The 12,847-nt window shown below is 40.0% G+C and overlaps 1 protein-coding gene across 6 annotated transcripts in view; it reads left to right on the forward strand.

Moving 5' to 3' along the window:
• fam13b (family with sequence similarity 13 member B) overlaps nucleotides 1-12,847 on the forward strand; it is a 60,049-nt gene that overhangs the window by 30,384 nt on the left and 16,818 nt on the right. For all 6 annotated transcript variants that reach the window (XM_044126730.1, XM_044126734.1, XM_044126735.1 and 3 more), the window contains exon 7: nucleotides 8,084-8,205. In XM_044126730.1, coding sequence (XP_043982665.1) covers nucleotides 8,084-8,205 — 122 coding nt within the window. The remainder of the gene's footprint in view (nucleotides 1-8,083; nucleotides 8,206-12,847) is intronic.

The raw sequence follows: 12,847 nt of genomic DNA on the forward strand, positions 1-12,847 counted from the left end.
ACTTCCTATGAATATGAGAGACTTTGACTAACAAACGGAAGCACAACAAACGCCAGTACGAACGCACACACACACACCGACAAATCAGCTTACTCCGTTAACCCCACAGAAACTACTACGTCTGATATTTAACTTTAGGCAGCCCCACAACAGACAGTGCAAATGCGTTCAAGGAAAAAGTTTCCTTACTAGATTTTTTGGGCCCAACGCTGTTACACTGTCCGGCCGGGCCGCAGCAGCCCAAACGGCTGGCCAAATCTGCACAACTCTGCACGTGTGTCAACATGCAACCATCCTCTACGCTACCAAGTTGTTGATCTATATGTATTATCGATGAATCGGAAGCATGTGATCACACGTGCAGAAAATCAGCCGACACAAATAATCAGACTTTACTTATTTTATTCTTTTTAGCGCTAAAAAGAAAGAGACGCTTACCCTCACAGGCTAATTTGTTGTGACGTGAATACACCGGGACTAAACAGCATCTGATCAAAAACGGACGATCCATTCTTTATATCTAAGACACGCCTTATTGGTCGTCTGATGAACTACGTCAGCTAAGGAATGCCATGATATCATGGTGTCAGCTTAAGTTTCACTTCTACTGAAAGCCTTTTGTTTGAAAGTGAAACATGCAAGGTCAAGTTCCATTCCTCCAAAAGCTCTCTGTGCATAAATGAAACATACTATGTGTGAAATACAGCTGTATGTGCATGAGTACACGTGCAACCCTGGATAAGCGTCTCAACACTACCAAACAACTTTATTCTTGCATTATGTCGACTTTATTCTCCTATTTGTTTTTGACCCTGGTACCTGTTGACTCGTGTCATATTAGTGTGTTTGAACAAGCACAGAAGAACAATCCTAAATAAACCACACACACACGCACGCACGCACACACACCACACACACACACACACACACACACACACACACACCCATGACCTAAAGTCAGCTTAGAGGAATGAATAAACCTGACAGTCGAGTTTTCGATGGAGGAAGACAGTAAACAGGTTCACAGGTTTCCCCATGCAGAATCCCCTCAGGCTGGGATTCAAACCCACAACCTTCCTAATGCGTGCCAACATTGCTGCTAACTTTGCATTCTTGGGTTTATCAGAAACCAGACTGTTTTATTTTGATTGTTTACAGCATTGATTAACCAGCCCTGGCCCGAGTTCCCCTCATTAATCAGTAACTTGACAGTAAATGCTCAGCCCCAACAGAAATAACCTTCTCCTTGTTTATTAAACACATAAACACATAAATCCTTTTGTTCTCTACCTGGGAACAAAAGGATCTGATCCTCCAGAGTTGCTACTTACCCACTCTGTCCTGAACACAGAAACGCACCGTGAAACAATCAGGAAGCCGCGCCACCCAAACATCTTCTGAGAATGTAGACGAGCCTCGCACACACACACACACACCCTGACACACACACACACACACACATGCACCCTGACAGACACACACACACACACAGACACACACACACACACCCTGACACACACAGACACACCCTGACACACACACACACACCCTGACACACCCACACACACACACATGCACCCTGACACACACAGACATACACACACACACATACACACACACATGCACCCTGACAGACACACACACATGTTTGCGCAGCTATCTTTGCAGGGACATTCCATTGACTTCTCTTCATTTCTACAGCCTCACCCTCAAACTTATCCTAACTCTAACCAACCAAAACTCAATTCACACCTTAGACCTAAATCTGACCTCTGACCCAAAAACAGCGTTTCCCCTTGTGGGGACCGGAACCTGGACCCCACAACGTAGTATATGTCAGAAAAAGTGTTCCCACAAGGTATTAGAAACAAACGCCCGCACACACACACACACACACACACACACACACACACACACTGCTACTGCTTTCCACTTACTGGTTCCCCAAAGGACGGTTAACTTTTAACTTTCCTGGTAGCCACTGTTCGATCATTTGCACTGCTTTATGAATAAACAACCTAACCAGTGATTAGACCGATGAAGTCACTTCCTGTTGAAATACGGTAAGGAACACAAACTGTTTTTTCTACTTATTGTGGGTAAAGTTTTTCCCTTTTTATCGCTTACTTTTTCTACTTTAGTTTGTTTTTAATATGTAGTTTGGACATCAGTTTTATTCTAGAAAAAACTGCAATTATCTGTTCATTTTAAATATCCAAAATAAACATCCTCCAGTTTCAGTGTTAAATGTTCATTGGAGTTGAAAGGTTATTGATTTTTGAGAATATGTTCTTGCGTTATGTCACCATATTACTGGAAAATGGTCTGAAAACAACAATATTATTATTTATCGCAATAACTTCTGGGGTGATTTATGATCTATGTTGTCTTTATGTCAGCCTCTTAGAGTTGACTTTTTCATTACAAAAGTAATTTATTATAAAATGGATTTGTTCCAAGACATTAGTCATATTAAGTAGATTTGATCCACACATAGTGATATAACACTTGTCCCCAGTAACAGACCAGTAAAAATTATTTCTAATATTCACATGTGGGTTTGGACTCAGCACTTTCCCTTAAATTTTCTGTTACCTACCACACTTTTTCCTTCCACTGAACTTTCCATCAATGTATCAGCCTCTTAGCATTGACTTTTTGTGTCTTGTGTCAGCTGGACAACTTTCCCTTCACTCTATAGAACAAAGCATTAGAGCTCTGCATAACAATTGTTTTAGTGATCAATTATTTTGATGACTAATTGATTAATTGAATTTGTTAATTGCATAACAAATTCTGCAGATTTTTCACTTGCAGGGCTGATCTGTTGACTATTTTTTGGATAAACTGATTAATAATTGGAAACCAAAGTAGCTTAATAGAAGTGTTTGTTTACCAGGTGAAGCTAAAACTGCCACTTGACTTCTGAGCAGAACAGATTTACAGACAAAGAAGAATTTTTCTTAATCCAAAATGCAAAATGTATACATATTTTATACAATTTTGGTTTAATTACAGCCAAAACAGAAGTAACTCTTTCTGAGATTTGATCTCCTTTATCTTGTCTTGGAGTTTTTTTTAAATAGAAGAGCAGAGCGATCTGTAAGCATACATCTACACTGATCCACGTGTCTTATGTAAGAGGGCAGAAAAGTGGGAGGTTTGGAGGAGGAAGAGGATGGGGAGAGGAAGCAGTGAGGAAGGCAGGGGGAGAAATGTCCAGAGGAAGAGATGAGGAGCTTGTGATGACATAACCGATCATCTCCCAGCTGCATCAGACGCTAGACTGCACTGGGGGTTGAAGTCTGCAGGAGCCAAGCGTGATGCAGCGAATCGGCTCCCACTCGCTGCACAGAGGGGCTCCGGTTCGTCAAACCTGTCAGAATCTTCTGTCTTTTTCTGTTTATAAAGACGGCTCACACCGGCACGAAGTCTTTCCAATGCTACATGGTTTTCATTTCAGATTAGATAAACATATAAGGTTTTTGACATTTTGAGCTAAAATTGTCCTTATTTGATTTCCTTCAATAGAGCAGATTTCCTGAATATTTTATAACAGGGCTATTTTTATTAAAAAACTTTTGGGACAATTGAACTCATTCTCAAATGAAGGCCAAATAAATCCTTTAAGAGATTAAATAATTGTTTTCTACCTGTAAAAAGAAACGGAGTAAATAACTGAATAAACCTTCAGGTTTCTCCAAGTTTATTAATTAGTTTACTAACAAATTAACAACATCTAGAAGTGATAAAACATTCTTGTTAATTGAAAAAAGAGAAACTTTGCAAAACAACTAAGTGAGACTGTTAACTTTAATCTTGTTACTTTGGAGTCCAGTTGTAGTTTTTCCTTGCTGTGCCGCATTCGGCCAGCAGATGGCGCTGTGAAAGTCAAGCTGTCTTTGTTAATGCTGGTCTGTTTCACACCAGGCATCATGTCCGCTAAAGTCAGGAGTGTTTTTCAGTGGAACAAAATAAAATCTGAACCTTCATGACAAAACCTGGTGGCGCTAGAGAGCCGCTTCTTTACGTGGCACGATGGAGTAAAGTCACAAAACATGTTTGTTTGGTTTAGGATTTCTGTAAGGAAGAAAAATGGTGTCAAAACTGAAATCAGTGCAGTGGAAATATTTTATGAAAGTCGTCCAAGCTTAAATTATCTCTGCAATATCTGCTGGTCAGCTGGCTGAAAGAAGCATGCAATGCACTCTTAGAAAAAGCTGCAAGATTTTCTTGTTTTTATTGTTTATCAGATATTATCTAAACAGCAAATTAAATTGTTAAATCGTTTTTGTTTTTTTTATTATTGTGCGACAGTCAAACTTGCATTTTTATCTTTTCTTTTTCTTCCCATAAATGGAAAAATTCTCCCACTGCTGAAAATGTTGGATATTTATTACAACAGCAGCTTATTAAACTTTATTGGTGTTTTCCAGTTGAGTGAAATCAGCCGTGAAAAAATGCCTGGGAGTGAATCGGTTCGGTTTGGATCGGTTTGGATGGCGCCGGCGGTGCCAGTCAGCCGGTATTGTTCTCTGTTCTTGGCCCACAATCGGGTCAATAGCCAAGTTAATGATGTCAGCGCTGCCAAACGAGGGCCAAGATCCCGACCTTTTGTTCCACCGCGCTCTCCGGCTCGTCTTTTTGCCCATTCAGGCAGACGCAACGCGAACACAGCGCTTCTTGTGTGTAAAACTTAGAGCCTGGTATTTATGCTCTGAAAACCCACACACACAACACCGGCTTCGGCGTCTGTTTTTAAACGGATTTGTGAGTCAATGTCGTTAAGATTTCCCAGAGTCTTTAGTGAAGGGGGATAATATTTTCATCCACATGAACGAACTTGCAAGGTCAACCTGACGGGGGATTTAGCTGCTGCTATCCTCTAATGTTGTTACGTCAGCTCAGAGGCTTTCTAATGACTTACTCAGCACAGCTGCCATGGCGCTCATAAGTCAGTTTGGGCTAACTCCGTTAGCCACGGAGCGCTTACACAACCGGGCTTCATTGTTCATTATGTCAGCCGCTGGAGAGCAGTGCAGAAAAACAAGGACATGTTTCTGTTTAAAGACACATTCAGTGGTTTTTCCATGTCACTGAGCAGAACGGCAGTAATCCAAGATTCATTCTGCCGGTTCTGGAATAATGTTATCACTGTAACGTAGCTCCGCCCCTCATCCATTAACCTTCCTGACACTGAAGTGACTCATGCTTACATTTAATTATATAACAGAGGATTAAACAGTTTTTGGGTGTTTCAGTAAAGTGAAAAGAACAAGTGGAGCATAAACTTTGAGCAGCTGCAGCCTGAAATATTCTTTATATAACACAAAACTTTCTTCTTTTGTTTCCTGCTGCTGCTGTTGTTTATTCTCTTATCTAATTGGTTATTTGTTTGGTATTTAGTAGATTAAGAGAATAGTCTGTAATACTTGTTTTATATGCTCTAGTTGGTGAATAGAAATATTTTATTAATGTTGGACGAAATAACCGAGTCTGATTCATGTGGAAAAATTAAGTTGATGCAAATCTGAATGAAATTCAATTAAGTATTTAATAATTATAACAGTAATATTGGATAAGATAATCTGATTTATTTAGAAAAATTCAGTGTAGAATAAAACAGAAGTGTAAAAATAATAACATTGGACAAAATAGCTGAGTGCAATTCATCTGGACAAAATTAAATTGATGCAAAAAAAAAAACCCTGTAGAAAAATAGACAGAGATCAGTTATATTTGGGTCTGTACTTTGACTAGACCATTGCTTGATGGATCCCAGTTTCATGTCTTCTGAAGTTTTCTTCCAGGCTTCTCCTGGATTTAGCTCCATCATCCCACAGCATGATGCTGCCACCACCATAAAAATGTTGATCCACATATTATTTTCTTTCTGCTTAATTCTCTACTTGATTTCTGTCACAAAAAATCCCAATAAAATACTCTGAATGTGAAGTTAGAGGTCTGAATCGTTTTGTTTGAAATCTTAAGAAAAATTCACAACTTCTTGAATTTTATTGTCTTTTTCACATCAACTAAATCTCAGCTCCTGATTCTGTTTCTGGTTGAATAAAACCCTCTAACTCCACTTTAAAAAGTTTTAATGAAAGTTGATCCAGATCAGCCAAACAGCTTTTGAGTAAATGTTTGGTGGAATAAGACGGAGCCTGTCCAGACAGCGGACGTCTTTATTCGGCGTCTCTCACACGCTCGTTCTCAGTTTCATGACTCATCCTCCCTGATCCGCTCATGTGACGATGCAAGAATTCCCCAACAGCCAATCAGAAGCTTCTAAAGCAGTCGTTCCCATAGCGACGCGACAGTGACAGCAGCAGATGGAGCTGTTGCTGTGAAGGAGAGAAATGGAGGAGAGAAGAGACACACTGGTGTGGCCAGTTTAACCTTTAACCCCTCTGTTTAGATCAAACCAACTCAGAAGCTTCTATTAGAAACGGTGACTCAGCGAAGTCGATGTAAAAACTGTTCAAACAGAAGATGAGTCGTCGTTTCTAGGTTCTCAGATATCTGGCAGCTTCATTACTAGATTTTTCTGTCAGCTCAAAGTCCTGCCGTCAACTCCGTCTCCGATTCTCCAACTGGAGCTAAAGATCATCATCACAGCCTCAAACATTCCTTGCACTGGTTGGCACCGCTAGCTAGCAAGTTAGCTATACTACCTCTAAAGCACTAATCATAAACTATAGTTCTGCTAGCTCTAAAGCGCTTTACCAACATAATATTCTGCAGAAGCTAATGTTTAAGCAACTTACCAACATGAAATTTAGCAGAAACTAGCAACGTGCTCTATCAATGTATTTAGCGGAAGCTAAATACATTGATACCAACATAACAGTAACAGTCAGTCATTCACTCATTCATGCACAGGCTCATGATGGTGGCAAGCTACTGTGTAGTAGCCACAGCTGCCCTGACAATAAAGGGCTATTCCAACATTATATTTAGCAGAAGCTAATAATAAAGTTATAAACCAACATGGTATTTAGCAGAGGCTAACAATAAACTGCTAAACCAACATGATATTTAGCAGAAGCTAACAAAGTGTTAAACCAACATATATTTAGCAGAAGCTAACAATAAACTTCTAAACCAACATGGTATTTAGCAGAAGCTAACAATAAAATGCTAAACCAACATGATATTTAGCAGAAGCTAACAATAAAATGCTAAACCAACATGGTATTTAGCAGAAGCTAACAATAAAATGCTAAACCAACACGATATTTAGCAGAAGCTAACAATAAGGTGTTAAACCTACATAATATTTAGCAGAAGCTAACAATAAGGTGCTAAACCAACACGATATTTAGCAGAAGCTAACAATAAGGTGTTAAACCTACATAATATTTAGCAGAAGCTAACAATAAAATGCTAAACCAACATGATATTTAGCAGAAGCTAACAAAGTGTTAAACCAACATGGTATTTAGGTCATGGAAAGGTTAGGAGGTTGTTGAACTGGATTGTCGTGTTTTTCACAGACGTGGAACCCAAAGTAAAATAATAATTGCTTCTCATATCATGTGGTTAAATAAGGTGATATTATTTAACCACAGTTTGCTGTGTTATGGTGGAGCAGGTTTTTTAAGATGACTTTTGGAACATTGCTAAGTCAACCTGAAAATGATATCTGACAGAACCCGGCTGTCACCACTTCAGACCAACATTTCCTGACTCCCTATCATCTGTCCTCTTGAAATTAATCCTTAATTTAGTTTGTCTCTGTCGCGTTGCTGCACTGTTACATGACACCAATCTATATTTAAATGACTGGTAGAACAAACAGACATGTTGTCTTACAGAAGTATCAACGCTTCTATTAAAAACATCAACTTTCATTTTTGAAAAACAAATGTTGCAATTAAAAGGGTGGAAAGAAGTGTTAGCATTTTCAGTTCTTTTTCTTTCTTTTTTGCTACCAATTTTTTTTATTTCACACTATTTCTTTACAGCTGCACCACAAAATATGCTGATGAATCTTATTGTCTCTGCATTTATGTTGTGTTACAGTGAAATCCTTTGCTTTGGTTGGATTCGGTCTTGAATCTTTTCTCTTGTTCCTCAGATCACGGAGTTGTTGGACGATGAGAAGTGCGAAGCAGAATGTGAAGAACTGCCGCAGGACGGGGAGGAAGGACCCGCCGCCTCCGACTCACACAGCCACACCGACGACGGCCGCACAGCCAGGTGAGACTGAATCTGACAAAGAGCCGAGCATCAAACCCTGAGGGACGCCACAGCTGAGTGAAGCCTCAGAACAGAGCGCTTCATCCTGGGAAAGCTTTTTTGGTCTGGTATGATTTAAACTACAAACAAATCATCCAAACTTGACCTTCATCTCTATAAAATAATATTTTTATTCCTAATGTTTAATTGCATAGTTAAGGTAAAAAAGGTGACCTCTGATCAATTTCTGGGTTTTTAAACCTTAAACAACGTGTTCCTTACCAAGTTCTGAAATTCTTTAAATCCAAGATCACATAAAAATAGATGCTTTATGTAAAATGACAAATACACCCCACAAGCCCTAGATTTGTATAACAGGCTGCTTTTTTTAATTCTGACTGGCTGTTAATTAATTAACCAAAAATTAGTTAATATTTACCTTTTGTGTATGTTGTTTAATATCAAATCTTTTATTTTGAGGTTCTTGTTTATTTCCTTAAGCTCTTTAAGTTCTGAGGAAATATTTAATTTCTGTCTCCATGCCAACACAGAAAAGCTAAAAAGATGTTTGGTTATAAGTCAATTTTACAATCTTTTTTTAAAGGTTTTGTTTGCTCTAGTGGCCTTTATTTGAAAGTAGTTTGACAGGAAACAGGGTAATGAGAGAGAGAGAGAAGAATGTTGCCAGGCTGGGAATCGAACCTGCGACCACCAGGACTGAGGCCTCAATATGTGGGTTGTGCTTTTCCCCTGCGCCACCACAGCGGCCCCACTTTTTGAATATTTGAGAAGTTGTAGCGCTCATATTTGACCTGTAGGTGGCGATGATATTGCCATTAACAACACTTTGTTTAATCTTATTTAAATCTTTAATTTAAAAACATCTATTTACTTTTTAAGCTTTTTTTAACCAAAATCACAGTTTTTTTTAGATGAGAGGTGGAAAAGCAGCAGAAAGTGTCGATTCATCAAACACTGACTTGTCTGATGAATCGAACAGATGTCTGAATTCCCCGCCAGAGAAACTCAGTTCAGAGGTTACGTCAGCCGGCAGATTATCTAACGACACCAGAGGACCGACTTTCACCAGGCAGCAAAAAAATGAGCTGCAGGTGGAAGGAAATAAATGTGACCCGCTGACGGCTGGACCTGCAAGAACACTAGTGAGTCAGCAGCATGTACAGTTAGGCCCTGATTTATAAACACCCCAGAAAAATTCAGATTTAGTATGAGATTTCTGACAGGATGCTGCATGCTAGCTGTGCTAACGCTACAACCTAAAGCTACAACTCTGAGGTTTAAATCAACTTAAAAAACTTAGAAACTCCTGAATCTGCAGAGGTGAAGCACAATACTTCCTGGATGACATAAGCTAACGCTAACTGTTTACGTGTTAGCTTGATGGACACAAAGAGTTTGACGGTCTGAACTCCCCACAGAAATTCACTCCACTCCTTTCTGTTACGCTATGAAACGCTAATCAGTTGGCTACTAAATAATGAAGCAGCAACACAAACCAGAGCATCCTACCTGCTGCTGCAGGTGATCAGTAGAGAAAAGTTGTACATCTGAATACATCCGCATGGACCAGATCCATTAGTTGGCTAATGCTACAAGCATTAGCTTAACCCAAAATTCATGTCTGCTTTGAAACACAATTTATTTCAGTGCAGAATGAGACCTTATAATAAATAATTGTAGAACAAACATTAATTCTTCTGTAAAAGATTAAATTAACACTCAAGACTTTATTTATTTATGTTTTTAAAATAAATAACAGCTTAATTCTCTGAGCTGCGTGGTGTTTGATTCTCTAATGATCTGGTATGAAGTTTTTTGTTTTAGTCTCTAAATTGGTTTGAAATGTTGGTGTGATGAGAGGAAGGGCAATAAGTTTAATATTTTAAATTTGGAGTCTTTTTCCTTTAAGTGATCGTTGAGCCTTGGAGTGGCTGACCTTCATCTCAGATGAAGTCGTCCTCCAGTGACTCAACATGTTGTTTGTTGACTGTTTGACGGACAGCAGCGGCTGTCCTCTTCATCGCCTGCAGTAATAGCCTCTGACAGCTAACACACGCGTTAGCGCCTGAAGGCCTTCGCTCCTTTTACATCTATATATAAGTGCTGGTATTTCTTCTCTGGTGACCGGCCTGGAAGTGTCGCTGTCTGTGGAAAGTATTGTTGAGGAAGAATCCCAAGCACAGGAGAAACAAAACTCCCAGTGAGGAAGAGGAGCGTATGAAGCTAGCCATCAGTTTATTGATTTGCAGGGTGAGTGGAGGAGGCGCGCCAGTAAACTGTCTCACCAGGCAGATATTACCCATCATGCAGCTGGTAAAGTCTCTTGATCTGAGATAATCTGCACCTTATTTTTATGTGGTGTTTGTTTATTGGTCCGTACGTCCGCTGGACTAAACAGGAACAAACAGGCTGGCGTCCCAGGATTCACCTGTTCCTGCCTCCCTTTCACACATCCTCGTTATTCCTGTCAAAGCAGCAACAGCTGGCTCTCTAAACGAGACGGAGCTAAGGACACATTAGCTTTTTGTAGCTTATGACCCTCATTAGTTATGAATTATGGTCGTTTATAGTTTCTAGAAACAGATTGAAGGGGAATGTTTTCGATTCAGAGCGATTACTCAGGATGGTTTCTGCTTCAGCCTCTCAGTGTTTAAATGATCCTCCTGATCTGTCCCAGTCCGAACGATAAATGGAGACGTCAGAGAGTCTTCTCCACTCCCTCCCTGCATCTTACCTTTTGTTTTTATGAAGTGGTCCCAGAGAGAGCGCCACCTGTCTGCAGACAGCAGCGTTGACGTTTCCATCCAGGAGTTTTTTTTGACAGTTTTTGTGGTTATTTGGTGGAGAATCGTAAAAATTGCAGATAAACTTTGTGGCCTGTGGAAGCAGAAACTGGACAGTGGAAGCAGAGGAAGCAGCGCACCGTAACTTTCCTTCAGCTTCAGGCTCTTAGAAAACAGCCAGATCCTGAACTCACCCAGAGAAAGGAGTCTGCAGGCTGAGCTCGGCTCAAAATCACAACATTTAAAAGTTTTACTGCAGACTGAATGAAGCTCAGATTACTAAACTGCAGCTGACATTCTGTGGTTGTGATGGTTTAATTACTGTCATGTTTTGATAACTTTGGTGATTTGATTTTTCTAAATAAGCTTCATGATTCCCACACAGAAACTCACATTCATGTTTTTCTTTTTACCTTTTGTTTAGGTGTAAATAAAAAAGATTAAATGCTGGATTTGTACAAATAGCAGCTTTAACATATCAAAAACCACTTGGTGTTCCTGTTGTGAATTATTTTATGTACATTTCTCCTGATATTAATGAGTCTCTTGGTGGCCAAAAAGGAGATGCTACTATAAAAAACTATAACTGATTATTTTTTACTCGTTTCTCTTCCTGCTGTTTCTTGTGATTTTTTTCTGCCTGGATTTACTGATTTTTTAAAAACTTTTTTGCAATTAAAAAAAAATGCTTTCAAAGTTACAAATTGTATTATTTGTTTTCTCCATGACATGATTTCATAGAAGAGTTAAAATTGCTGCTATAACCTTAACAGAATTATAACATAGCTAACATTTAAAGTTCGAATGAGTGCTGTGGTGGTGCAGCGGGTTAGCACGCCCCACGTCTGGAAGCTGCCGACGTCGGGGGTTCGACTCCCGGTGACCTTTGCCCTCGCCCTCCTTCCTGTCTGACTACTGTCGCAAAAATACGAGCCACTTACGCCGCAAAAACTCTTCGGAAAAGAGAAATAAAACCCTTAATGCAAATAAAATAATATCGTGAGAAGTTTTAAATGTGCAGAAGAGGAATTTAGGTCGACATTAACTGTATAAGCAGTCCAGAGCAAAGTTTTTCAGCTGCACACAACATGCTGAATGTCCCCATTTACATGTTGAATTAGTCTGTATTTAATAGATGTTTAGTTCTTTTAATGAGGCATATAATTAAACTATAACTCACGTCTGAACACAAATCGCTCTAAAAATAAAACCCCGTAGATTTGAGCTGGAGAAGAGTCAGATTTACTGAACAAAGAGTTTTTTAAATGATTGTTTCTGTTTGCATCTCCCTCCCTCTCTTTGTCTCGGTGATCTCTTGTTGCTGCGTCTGTCTCTGTATTTTATTAAATCTCTTAATGCATTTGATGATCAGTCGCCGGTTAGAGGATGAAGGCGGTCGGGTTCTGGTTTAATGTGCATTTTAAAGCGGCTCTACAGCGGACCCTGCAGGAACCGCTGACTGACAGGAAGCCCCTCCCCCTCTGCCTCTCCCTCTTCCCTATTGGCTGCTGGCCCCAGCCTCCGCCGCCCCATTGGCCCTCCTCAGGCTGTTGCATGGTTACATCAGGAGCTCCGGCTGTTTGCTGCAGCACTTTTCAGAGAGCAGACTGAGACGACCGCTCTCCCTCACACACACACACACACACACACACTCGGGCCACATTATGCACCCAGGTGATGCTGTGGCTCTGCTGCTGGACCTGCTGGTTCTGACTCTGGCGCCGCAAAGCGCTCAGCTGGGATAACCGAACAGAAGAAACCAGAAGTCGGGTCGGATCGGGTTCGACTCCAGAAGAATAAAAACAGACGATTTTTTTCTAACCCGGTCAGCAAAAAAAAAAAAAAAAAAAAACAACAAC

This window comes from Gambusia affinis, linkage group LG09, assembly GCF_019740435.1.
Source record: "Gambusia affinis linkage group LG09, SWU_Gaff_1.0, whole genome shotgun sequence".
NCBI lineage: Eukaryota > Metazoa > Chordata > Actinopteri > Cyprinodontiformes > Poeciliidae > Gambusia > Gambusia affinis.